The sequence below is a fragment of the Copadichromis virginalis genome, linkage group LG22 (assembly GCF_057382275.1).
Source record: "Copadichromis virginalis isolate Kocher_CV1m ecotype Utaka linkage group LG22, C_Virginalis_male_GT1.1, whole genome shotgun sequence".
Classification (NCBI taxonomy): Eukaryota; Metazoa; Chordata; class Actinopteri; order Cichliformes; family Cichlidae; genus Copadichromis; species Copadichromis virginalis.
In genome coordinates this window covers 12,128,405-12,141,877 of record NC_140638.1, presented here as the reverse complement: position 1 = coordinate 12,141,877, position 13,473 = coordinate 12,128,405, and the positions used below count along the sequence as shown (strand labels likewise).

The 13,473-nt window shown below is 40.1% G+C and overlaps 1 protein-coding gene across 1 annotated transcript; it reads left to right on the top strand.

The window, feature by feature from the left end:
• The first annotated feature begins 5,215 nt into the window (after positions 1-5,215).
• tmem42b (transmembrane protein 42b) lies at positions 5,216-12,144 on the top strand. Its single transcript, XM_085446397.1, has 3 exons — positions 5,216-5,549; positions 6,854-7,000; positions 7,283-12,144. The coding sequence occupies exons 1-3, from the start codon at positions 5,373-5,375 to the stop codon at positions 7,427-7,429; spliced, it is 471 nt and encodes a 156-aa protein (XP_085302523.1). The 5' UTR covers positions 5,216-5,372; the 3' UTR covers positions 7,430-12,144.
• The last annotated feature ends 1,329 nt before the right edge of the window (positions 12,145-13,473 follow it).

Here is a 13,473-nt window from a genome sequence, read left to right as displayed (position 1 = left end):
ATAAAAAAAAGACACTTCAAAGACTTTTTGCTTATCAAATTTCATTATAATCTATTTTAGTCATCAATCGTTTGCCAGAGTTAAATGTCAGAGTTAAAGCCATTACACTAATGAACCCTACAGTTTGAAGAGATACATATTTTTTCATTATTAGATCACCCTGGAGGACCGAAAGCATAAAAGGCGGACAAAGATACTAGACAGCAGCGGCAGACCTTAAGCAAAACTGTCACTAAGGCTCTCTGTGGGCTCAATTATCCCTCATTTGAACAGAAGCAGAAGGACCCCAATTAGTGGTCTAACTTGACACTTGTGTTTGTCAGAGGGGCTTCAGGCTGGAAACTCAGTATGAGAAGATTTTTGCTTCTAAGCCAAAAGGATGACTGTGTCAAAAGTCTAAATGTGATGGAGTGAGGACAATGGTTCCTCTGAAGCTTGTTTCACTGAAATCAATGCAGAGGACACCTTACTTGTCTTCTGCCTTGTCATTGCTCACCACTTTAATTTCCTCTTCCATGGGCAACAGGAAAACACACACACATACTGCATGCAAACTACACACACAAACAACCTGCACTGTTATGAGCTTCAGGTTTTATTACTGCCCATGTTTTGTGACTCTAATTTCCTTTGAGAACTCTATGATTTGCTTCTTAGCTAAATTCTTGTAAGCTAACATACAAAGGCACTGACAGCAGCAATGCTGTCATAATAACTTCTTTATGGAATAATCAAAATGTTATTACTTCCAAATGTCAAGATGGAAAAGCAATGGGCAGATGTGGAAACAACTTATCAAAGCATAAACAGTGAAAATAGGTTGTATTTCAACCTAATTGTTACCTGAATCAACAGCATGCAGGCAGCAAGTCAATGATTTACATCCACAGCAGGTTTGTAGTCGATGTCTATATTTCTGCAGAACACTAGAGACCTCTGCTGGCCAGTAAAGATGTGGTTGGGGAAGTTGTGCCAAGTAATGATGTAATTTTCCGGATTTATAAACAATGGCAATAGTAGACTTGGTCTTAGCAAAGTAGGCCACCCCAAACCTGTCCAGAACTGAGCTGAGTATGACGAGGGTAACACATAATTTCTTAGGAAATACCAGGTGATATGCTAAATCTTTTGCCAAATAACCATTTCAGTATGTTACAGATGGAAAGACGCAGGTTTAAATTAGATTAACGAAGACTGAGTGACGTTTACCTGCTTCACTACTTTAAAATCCTGCTATTTGTGGTTGCTGATTTACTGTCATGACTTACCACTTCATCACTGTTAATGTGTGTTTACACACATACACATTCAGAAGTGGTGGCACATTGGTGCAGCGTTTAGCACTATCACCTCACTCCAAAGGGGATCTGGGTTTGAATCTGCTGGCTGATTCCTTTCGGTGTGGATGTTTGCATGTTCTCTGGCTCAAAACAACACCATTGAGCGTATGAGGGGAAACATCAGAGAGAGGCCTGCTCAAAATGAGACCCTTGAGCGACAGTTGGAAAACATCGCGGAACGGATCACTGCAGTTGTGAGGTCTCAGAATCAAAAGACTGACAACACCACGGAACAGAAGTTTGATACCATCATGGGGAGGCTCGCAGCTCTTCAACGGGAGATCGAGAGACCAGCCTCGGAGTGCTAGAATTCGAGCTGCTCACAAAGGAGAAATCAACAATATTCAACATTTGGACACCACGGCTCCAGCTGCAGGCCCAAGGCTGGAGCCCACCAAAACAACTCCCTGATAACGACTGTGTGATGACTATTCTTCCCGCCCCATGAAGGACACCTGGATTGGCTGGAGGACTGTTTACTTAGCCTGATAGGCCGAAGGACACTGTCTCAGCTAAACTATGGACACGCACACACACACACTTACACTGATAAGCACTCACTCATCCCCCTCCCTTTCCAACGCCTTCGATGCTTGTGCCCTACCGGGGATGATAGCAGTCAACTGGACCAGCACAGATGCTGCAGGACCGGATGCGCTGTCTACGCCGGCTCTCTCTTACCCTTTACCCGCCCTGTTGCTTGTCTTGTGTTTCTATGGTGTATTGATAGTCATGTGCTTTTGTGCTGAGGTGTTTTTTCTTTTATCAAACTGTTCTCCCACTAGGAGCTCAGTCTGAGTGGAGTTTTTTTTTCTCCTCCTCTTACCTCATGTAGTGTATTTTCGTTGTTTTTTTCCTATCAGCCTACCTTCTGACATGTCTGCCCAATGTGATGTTTGTGTAAAGTTGGTCAGAAGGTTCCTTTGTGAGTGCGCATGCGCCATTAGCGTGCTGCCTGCTGTAACCCCTAATTTCCCTCGGGATGAATAAAGTATTCTGATTCTGATTTCTCCAACAATCTAAAAACATGCTTGTAAATGTCTGTCTATATTATAGACAGACATTTATTATAAGTATATTATTGTTTTATTGACTTATTTATTTATTTGTTACAGTTTTTTCTTAACTCTCTTGTATGAGAGCTTCAAATACGTTGTCAAAGGAGCCTTAAATCAGCTAAAATAGCTGTAATAATGATAAACTAGACAGTATAAATAATATCATAAACTCAAAAACCCTGGGTCGACGACCCAGGCATCCTAACAGTTTTAAGTCTAAATATAAGCTAGGTGACATTTTCTTTTTGCCTCCCTGTAGTTAACACTGTGTTTGGTAAACTTTAATCACAGTAATTTAAGATATTTTTCCACATAAATAAGCTGGTTGCTTCATTTAATTATTATATCAGACAAATTAAAGTGTTGATGTTAAATTTAGACTAAACCATGCTGGCTTAGCAGAAGAAACCTCCACCTCTGCCTTAGACTAAAACTACTTCGAGTATTTTTATATAATTTCTCATGGTTAGACCACTTAAAGTGCATCTTAAAATTATTTTATATAAATAAATCAAACTTTTTTGTTGAGAAAACTTTTTAAAATACATAAGAAACGTAGAAATCAACCAGAACTACAAAAATAAGCTGGTTGCTTCAGTAACCTGAATTATCTCCATCCATCCATCCATTTCCTTCCGCTTATCCGGGGCCGGGTCGCGGTGGCAGCAGCCCAAGCAGAGAAGCCCAGACCTCCCTCTCCCCAGCCACCTCCTCCAGCTTGTCCGCGGGATACCAAGGCGTTCCCAGGCCAGCCGAGAGATATAATCTCTCCAGCCTGTCCTGGGTCTCCCCCAGGGCCTCCTCCCGGTGGGACATGCCCGGAAAACCTCACCCAGGAGGCATCCTTGTCAGGTGCCTGAACCACCTCAACTGGCTCCTTTCGATGTGGAGGAGCAACTGCTCTACTCTGAGCCCCTCCCGGATGGCTGAACTTCTCACCCTATCTCTAAGGGAGAGGCCAGCCACCCTTCGGAGGAAGCTCATTTCCGCCGCTTGTATTCGCGATCTCGTTCTTTCAGTCAATACCCACAGCTCGTGACCATAGGTGAGGGTAGAGGCATAGATCGACCGGTAAATTGAGAGCTTCGCTTTTACACTCAGCTCTCTCTTCACCACAACAGACCGGTACAGCGTCCGCATTACTGCAGCCGCTGCACCAACCCGTCTGTCGAGGTCCTGCTCCCTTCTCCCATCACTTGTGAACAAGACCCCGAGATACTTAAACTCCTCCATTTGGGGCAGGAACTTGTCCCTGACCCGGAGTGGGCACTCCACCCTTTTCCGGCTGAGGACCATGGCCTCAGATTTGGAGGTGCTGATTCTCATTCCCACCACTTCACACTCGGCTGCGAACAGTTCCAAGGCAACCTGAATTATCTTCACTGATATAATCAATTTTTGAATAACAGTGTCAATCTGTTGTACCATTTTACCAAAAGATCAGTATTTGTTCAAATTTTGACTTTTTTTTTTCTTTTTTGAAAAGGTCATGTCTCCCTTCTTTGCAATAAGTCAATCAGTTGTAAGAGCAGACATCACACGTTCAAATGTATTCACCTACATTTGAAAGTAAAGTAATTACGGCGAGTTTATGCATCTCTGTTTGTGTTCTTTCTATTTCCCATGCACAGTCTTGTGTTTTACTATAAAGGCCAGGCAGTGTGCGCTATGCTGGGTTCACTACACTGGTGTATGAAGCACTGATTCATGCTGCTCCACATGAAAAGCCAAATTAATAGCCAAATGCAATGCTGACTGAATGGTCTCTCATCCATCTACAACCAGATGTTCAGCTGCAGAGTCCGATGAAGAGACGGACATCTGTCTGATGACTCTTGTCTCTATTACAACACTCTGATTAATACTCTCATTACAGACCCATGGATCTGAGCTGTTGCTCAATTTTCTGCCTCTAATTAGGAGACTCATTTAGTCTTGCTCTGGTTCCACCTCTCTTACAGGGTCCTCTCTCTATAAGGACCACCGAAGGACCATAAGTGACCAACACACATTCATACGCCTCTCACTCACTTAACTTATACCCTGTGTGGGTTAATGTAATGAACCTTTATACTGCAGCTCATCAGTATGCTAAAAGCAAACCAAGGTTTGTCCCTGGATCAAGTGGAGTCAGTGCTCTCCACCCACACTCAAGAACATTACATTAGTATTGACTGCCCTCTGCTCCACCCAGGATTTATAGTACAAAATAATGTGAAGGGACTTCAGTTCAAACTCTTCTTAACCTCACAATGTTTTAATAAAAAACTTAAGGCATGTATTCACTAATGTGGGATATATTATGTGATTTATACAAAAGTGTGACTTTACCTGTAATTGTCACTTCTCTTAACTAAAATAAAATGAAAAATAATATAAAGGAAATAGCCTTACTTTAAATATTTGTTGGTTTGGTATAAAAAATGGTATTACAACTTGCCTGATGGGGATTTAAATGAACATGTTTATGGAGACTTTGCATCCCTACAAGACTGAGAGTCCACTGCTTCCAAAAAGTTGTGTTTTTGTTGTAATTCCTTTACTGATTGTCCGAAATCTTGCCTCTATAATATACAACATGTTAAATAACAATTAAAAAGACTAAAACCAACTCTGAAAATAATAATAATAATAAATTAACTAAAAAAAAACACCATGGAAACTAACTGAAGCTAGACTGACTTAAAAACTAAGAGTCAAAATGATATAAATATAAAAAATAGATAATACGAAACTAAAATATCGGAACTAATATTACGGAACTGCAATTCCCAGAATGCCTCGGAGAGCCACGGCCATGAGTTGTGTGACTGCCACCGGACGGCTGTCGATGGAAAGTGCAGGAAAACGTGCTCAGTGACAGTCATACAAGCATGCACGCAGCTCAGCGCCGACCAGCTTCAGCAGCAGACATGTAAAAAGATGGATTAGAAAATAATGTCCCTCGCCTATCATCACCATCATCACCACTACCATGTTCCCGGGAGTTTTCTATGCACTGCTGGCGGGTTTCCTCGGGGCCGTGGCGTCGTCCTCGGCCAAACTGTCGCTGGGAGCCGACTACCTGAAGGGTGTCTGTGAAACCGGACTCCGGACATGGGGAGAACAGCGGAAATTCAGACAGGCGGACGAAACTACCGCCTGTGACCGGGTGAGGCATTGCCGCAGTTAAACTCGCTTTAATTATTAACACAGTGAGGGTGAATAATAATGCTCGCCTGCGAGCGGGGTGATTTCTCACGAGGGAAGTTAGGGGGGTTATCCCCGCCCGCCTCTCCTTACCGCCTCCCTCAGCATCAGCACCATCTGCGGCATCACACTGGGGGAGCCCGCGCAGGCAGCGGCGCGCTCGTGGCGTACCCGCGCCCCCGAAGCACACCACTACAGTTACTTGTATTTAGGCGTTGTTTTATTCTATAAGCGTAAAAATTATCTCTGCGTGTAGATAATAAGCTGAACGGCTGGTATCTGATGGTGAGGATGTCAAGTTTTTCTGTGAATGACCTTCAAGCTGCCTACATACGTCACACAGTGATGTCAGAAACATCTGCAGGCGGCTGTCTGAAGCCTTAAACTGTAGAAACGTGGAAAGCAGCGACCCCGATACGTGATTTAAGGCACAAATGAATTGACAGAATTGCAAATTAGGATTGCAGGTGGATGCAAAGCATATGTAAAGGCTGTTACTTTGCACCACGAGATTTGCCACAATGCACTGTGAAGCTTTGGAAAGTAAATGTTAGAACTAAGTGACTACCTTTGGCCACTGGCCCCTCTATGAGCATGATACTGCTGGACGTTTCTTTCTGTTAAAAGGGAGTTTTTCTTTCCCACTGTCGGGAAAGAGCTAGGGGTCTCTCTCATTGTTGGAGCTCTCAGAGAGTGCAACTTCCCCCGAAGGGCATGGGCTGTACAAAGAACTTTGATGTTTTATGACGTTTTTATTCCAATATGATGACATCAACCCGTTATGGCATCAATGTGACGTTGTTGGACTTTGTATTGGAAAAAGTGTGTTGTGCAGCTCTCTCCGTCGCCTTTCATATAGCACATTACTCGATGTGGTTGCTTGAAATTTTTTTTACAAGGTTAGTGGGTGCTAACCATGAAGGTGAAAGTCAAATGTTAGCCAAACTAGGTATCCATGCTGCCCAATACCTAGTACATTGTTGTGATATTTAAAGATGATCAAAAAGAAATTGTGGGTAATATAAAATTTTAATTTCACATTTGGTGTGACCTTGACCCAATTTTCACAAAAATGAAATCAGTTATGAGTATATACCATCACATTAATTTTGAAAATGATATCTTGAAAACTGTGGACACTAGACCACTAACAAACAGAGAAACACACAAACAAAAAAACTGTGCAGATTAGATACTTCCTCCCTTCAGTGGGGGAGAAAAATTTGTCAAGAGCATCTTTAATAAGTTTCTTCTCTCGTCTTTCAGCTTCATATCCCTCTGAGGCTGCTGTGTGGCGGCCTGCTTTTCACCTGCAATGCTGTGATGTGGACCTTCCTTGCCAAAGCACTCAGGTATTCCTCGTCCTCCACCCGAACCACTGTGACCACCACTGCCTCCAACTTCATATCTTCCGTAAGTGACGATCTGTCTCTTATAGCTCTTACTTCATGTCCTCTGAGTGAAATCCTTTACATCAGACAGTAGAGGGTGAAAATATTTTCACGTTGACCTTAACGTCCTTCCTTCTTATGTAACCTGATTTATTTTAGAAAATAGGCTAGACTGTATTCAGAAATAACTTGTCACTGTGATTTATGGCTCTTCATTGTTAAGCTCAGCAGGGATATTGGCCATTAGGGCACCTTTATTGGCAATTTGTTTCTAAAAACAGGCATGATGTTTTTTTGTTTGCAGGCTTTCCTGGGCCAGCTGATCTTTGGGGAAGCCCAGATAACATTGTGGTGGGTTGGGATCTCTCTGACCTTCTCTGGTTTGTTGGTACTGCAGAGGGTTTCGCCGCAGGATGGACAACAGAACACGGTTGCCAAAAAAGATGAATAATGTGACCTGTCTCTACCAGCTGGCTGTGGCTTGTGGTCTGTTTTGGCAGACATCTTCTCTGACTTCAGAGCCAAAGAGCAGTAAAATCTGAAACAGCAGTTGAATTTAAAGTGTTTTCTTCTTTAATCTGGGCACACCTGGAAAAGTTATTATTCCACTTGTTAAAGAGCAAGTAGAAATAGTTGTTTTCTTCCAGTCATATAACAAAATTCAGTTTCACCTGTTTAGCCTAAAGTGAAATTATTAATCAACATACTTAAAAAAAGATTGCTTTATTGAAATCAATATCTGTTTTACAGGTTGCTGTTTGTAGCCCTGCAGGATGTAAAACCCTGCTGGTTCAGCTGTGGTGCAGCCTTGTTTAGCCCTTTCCTAAAATCAGAGGAGATGTTGGCTTTCAGACAGTCAAACCAGAGCACATCCAAAGTCTGGCTAGTAGAGACAAAATAATGGATGGCTAAGTCTGAAATCATCTCTGTCCACAAAGAAGAAGCAAAAATTATACTAGCTTTACATTACTTTTTGGAAAGTCAACAATAGCACAACAGCTTCTGAGCTAATGGAAAATATAAAAAGGAAGATAAATAAAAAGGTTGTTAGATATTTTGGGAAATGCATCTGTTTGATTTCTTTTTGAGAGTTACATGAGAAGATTGATACCACTAACATGTCTTTAGAGACATACTTTATGAAGCCTCATCTGGCATAATTTAGTCTGACTGGAAATCAAAGGGTAGCTGGCCTGGCTCAGTGTCAAGATAACCAAATCTCCTTTTAAACACATTTTATTTAAATAATTAATGCATTATGTCATGTTTGTGTAATATATTCACAAACAGAACTGCAAAAATGACATTTATTGTCTTTGTAGGTCAATATTTGTGAAACTACTTTCTAACTAAGGGTAGTGACTTCCTTCCTGATAAAGGGAGTCATTAAAACCAAGGTGTTGATTTTACTCTTTGGTTTTTGACACAGAACACAAGCTGGGAGTTACTAGATTATTAGGGGAAAAGTGATTGGAGACCATAAATGACCAAAATTATTTTAACTGTGCTATAAACCTGCGATCTTGTTGCCTTTGAAACAGTTGCTTCAAAGACGGAACTGAGTCTGTGATCATTTGCAGTTGCTGTCTTCAGGCAATAAGAGCAACTCTGCTATCAGTTTGCTATTGAATGGGTCCAAATTGGCAACTACATGCGACCTGTTGTGGTAATCCAATGATTAAATAAATTGGTGAAAATTTGCAAATCTGTTGCCATCTGCATATACAGAAAAATCACATTAACTACTTGCACTCAGAGTCCAACCAGAATCTTGTAGATTTGAAAGAGAAGTTCCTCCACAATTAGTAATGTAGTTACTATAGGACAGCAGTATAACTGTAAAGTGACGTAGGTGCTTATCAACCTTGCTTTTCTAAGGAATATAACCAGAAACCACCCAGTTGGCAACTAGTTGAGTTGAGATGACTAATGCAAAGAGACATGGCAGACAAGTTGCACTCATCAGCACAGACAAACTCAGATTGATTGCATCATGTTGGCAATAATATTTTCAAACCCTTGTCAACCTGTCTGAGAGCAGTTGCTGTCACTCTGAGTCAGACTCCGATTTTCTGGAGACAGGTTGCCTCCCACCAGGCAACCTGTGCAATTGTCTTGCAACTGAGAGTAACTGCAGAGACTGAAAGTGTTAGATGCTCAGTCTCTGAGTGACCAGTTGGTTGCCACAACTAGTCATCTGGCAACAACCAATTTTTCCCAGGTGCAAGTAAGTCACCATCATATTTTACTCTAGTGTGACTGAGCCATTAGACAGACTTTGTCCACCACCATTAACTGTATAGACATGAGAGTAATCAATCTTTTCATCTGGCTGTCTGCAGGAAAGGAATAGATACATTACTGTAAATGGAAATCTTTATAGGAAAACTCAAATAATACAGAAGGATAATTTAAGAATTTCTGCACATATTTGATTTCCATGTGTCATCATTAGCAATGGACAAATAACATCTTCTGCTCTGTGCATCACTCAGCCTATGCATTAGGTATTGTATTCCAAAAAGCTCTCTTAATTCTCCCATTTCCTTAAGTTACTAAAACACTCACCACAACATCCAGCACCAACATTGCATTTTATGCATGCTCAAGGCAATGTTTTATAAGTGAAGTCCTTAGCTAATGAAGTGTGCTTATATTTTCACAAGTAATAATGCTTCTGATGTAGCACTCAAAGGCTTATCCCCCCGAGAGGAATTCTCTCTCTGCCTGAATTTATTTATTTTTATCTGCCTTTCTTGACAGCTTGAACCTTAACCTCGAGATATGAGCATGACACATATTTTGATTCAGAGGCAGCTGATTTTCGATTTCATGATAGATGTGTGCATATTATCAAGAGGGCCTGAACTCGGATAAATCACACCAAAGCATCCTCCTGCATCTACAATCCACTCAGAATCAGAGTGACGTCCCCTTTGTGAACCGCTTCATTAAACTTGTGACTTAAGTGTCCCCCGCTATCTCTCCAGTGCCAGGCCTTGCGATTGCCAGTTTAGCTTCTTTGACCTGAATTTAAATTCTCATATTAGTCTGTCGCACATCTTGAATAATAATTCATTATTTCTTTGGGCTTCATAGACATCTCTGTTCGCTAACAGCTTCCATCAACATCTCTGGATGAGTCGGTGAGAGTGCAATAACGTATTTTCTCATACACTGTGACGTGTGTTACGGAGGGAGCTGTGAACATTAATAAATGAAGAGAGAAAATGTCAATATATGCTACCAGAGGGAGGTTCTCTTAGTATAATCAGCTACAGGGATTTGCCTGAACAAGACATCAAAGGCTGCTTTAATGAACAAATCACATTTTGCTGTTGTTTGGATACATATCATAATATAAATGCATAATGGTAGCTATGGTACTTGTCTGTAGTATCTCACAGCAGTAACGCACAAATATATCAAATGTCCTTCCAAGTGCTGCTGTGAAGGTTTTGTACCATGTGATTTGCATCCCAGTTAATGTGACTGCAGTGAAAATGTGACTATAATATTATCTTCTCATATTCAAGGCACGCCGAACAATATTTCATAGCAGGGATGTACATGAAGCATCATCAGGTGTTTATGCCTCAATGTTTTGCTTTAATTTCAAAGTAACAGTAAGATATTTTAACAGGAGCCTGATGAGATCATTATACCACTCTGTAAAAAAGCTTTAAGTGGTCAGCAAGACTAGAAGAGTGGCTATATGCTAAGTTAAGCTAATCAGTAACTGTTAGTTAGCTTAGCTCACCAAAAATATTTTAAATGGACTGTAAATACCAATACATTTGAAATTACAAGCTAAGCTGTTGGTTAGCCTAAGACTAAAAAGACTAAAAAGAAGATTGCTAGTAAATAACAATTCGATTTATATCCTATGCTAAGCTAATCAAGTAGCTAACCTAGTTAGTTAGCTTAGCATGATTTAAAAATTGTTACATAAATCCATATGCCAAACCATTTACAACCTAACCTAAACTAACCAGCTTGCAGCTGGCATAAAGACTACAAACGGCTGCAAGCTAATTTAGATAACATCAATTCTTAAAAATGTCAAACTCATTCATTGTCTGATTAGTATCAGTGGTCAGAGACTTTGCTTCTAGACCCCGTATCATAATGACTTTACATTTTTACACCTAGAGAGTTTAAATGTTAACAAAGTAATATGTCAGTGAGTTTTAGAGGGGTCTTTTTGATAGATCCTCCTTCTCCCATTTGCAATCTTAATGTTAGGCCTATCTATGGGGTTCTTGGCTGTGGTAATGATCTCATCTGGCTCACAGCAAGAAATTAAATGCTGATGTATTTCTTTAATCTGCCTTTAATATCTGCCTGGCTTTTCTCCAGTTAACGGCATGATATGGGAAACCATGTTCCTGTGAAGCCACTCTCACTGTAAGATAAGCATCCAGAGATTCTGCAGTAGCAAAAATTATAGCTTTGTGAGAGCAGCATGGTATTGAAGTGGCATGCATTTCTATCCGTGGGTGTCCAAAGTGTTTAGAAAATCACTATAGTAGGGCTTTGACCTGACAAGCTGCATGTCACAATGACAAGTTAATATGCTGCACTGCAAGAAAACTAAAATGGTCTTAAACAGTGTTTAACTTGGTAGCTCCGTAATGCAACTATATGATGCAGCTGTTGAACCCAAATGATAATAGAATGGGTCATTTTCTGGTGATTTCACTACAGGCAAGATGCTGCATTCTGCATGCTCTATCCAGGCAGCTCTTTGATTTAAAACAGAATATTTCAAATAGTGACAAAACATGACTCTTCTACTGTGTGCTGGAAATTGTAGAGTTCATGTTTGAAAACAAGATAAGGGGAGCTCACTGAAGACCTGAAGGAAAACAGACTGATTTTGTGTCTGTTGTACTCCGGCTCCTGCTATAAGCAGCTCAGTCATCGCTTTAATCTGAAAGCTGCTACACCAAAATATTTCTTCTCATGTTCAACTTTTTAATATGCATTGAGACAGTTTGATTAGATTGCTCTGATATGAATCATTATTAAAATGCATTACAGATTATGTGGAACAAACATTTGTAAAAGTGTAAATATATTGTTAATATAGAAAAATGTGTAAAGTAAGAACTCCATTGAGAGAAGTCCCACCCAACCTATTAAACATCTCATCTAACAAACGGATTGTTGACTCATTACTGTGTTGTAGTAAGATGCTCTTTGTAAATCTGAAGCTCTGCTGTTTCCGGTTAATTCACATTGAATGGGAGTGTACGTTTTCATGAAGAGAAGAGGAAATTCAACCACAGCAGTGTCCGATAAAAAACAGCATTACTGTTGATAATGGGGCTGGAGAAAGTGCTGTCCTTGAGCTAGTTTACATCTAATTACACAATGAGATGTGTGCTCTGTTAGACTGGCCTCCTTTCTTTAAGTAGTCTTGTTCCAGTAAAAATGGAAAACAGCCCTTCATGAAATCTGCAAAAGTACGCTCAAAACTTAAAGGCAGCAACCATTCAGATTGTGATTCAATGGATGTGATTCATCCTTTGAAGGTTTTGAAATGATGAAAATCTGTAATTCTACACAGATTGCACAAATTGAGGTCTCCTTCCTGTCAAAAGGGAGTTCTTCTTTCACTTTTGCAAAGTGCTGCTAATGAAGAACTGTCTGATTGTTGGGAGTTTCTTTCTAATATGTTAGAGTCTTTACCTTATTATACATTATAAGTCAGCGGTCCCCAACCTTTTTTGCGCCACGGACCGTTTTATGTCCGACAATATTTTCGCGGACCGGCCTTTAAGGTGTCGCGGGTAAATACAACAAAATAAAACCATTACCGGTACCAACCAAAAGAAAATTTACTTATAATTCATGGGAAAAGACCCAGGGAAACAGATTTAACGATAAAAACTGACAAAACCCTTGAAAAACATAAGTTTCACAGCTAAGCCTCAACTCTATCGGCCCGGTACCAAACAACTTACGGAACCGACCGCTGTTTTAAGTGCCTTGAGCTGACGACTGTTTTAAGTTGGCGCTATATAACAATAGGGGAATTTGAATGTTTCTATTCAAATTTATATGAATACATTTTAATTGAAAAGACAGTTTATAGTTTAGTGAGTAAATTCTTAATGTATATTTGTATGACACCATTAGATATAAATTATATAAAATATCTGACCGTGATGAAAGGATAATTAAAGCTGGACCATGAAAATGTATACATAACTGATAAGTGGCAGGACTTCTTTTCAAACCAAATATCCAATACTTTGTCACCACTTTTTCCTCCATTGTTTTTCCACACTAACCCTTCCCAAAATACTGAGCTATAAACAAATAATTTAAAAAAAAAAGTGAATTCTAATTAAATAAATGCAAATCAAGTTTGTAACTTCAACTTTGTTGATATAATTACACATTACAGTTTAGATACAGTATGAGATTTTAGGTCTACGCTTTTACAGTATTTGTGTGTGAGGTTATGCTGTTTTAATGTTAAACCCA

Excerpts from the sequence above, each read along its gene's own strand:
- tmem42b (XM_085446397.1), top strand. The coding sequence starts at position 5,373 with ATGTTCCCGGGAGTTTTCTATGCACTGCTGGCGGGTTTCCTCGGGGCC. Across the intron at positions 5,550-6,853 it reads AAACTACCGCCTGTGACCGG|CTTCATATCCCTCTGAGGCT; the intron begins GTGAGGCATTGC and ends CTCGTCTTTCAG. Across the intron at positions 7,001-7,282 it reads CCTCCAACTTCATATCTTCC|GCTTTCCTGGGCCAGCTGAT; the intron begins GTAAGTGACGAT and ends TTTTGTTTGCAG.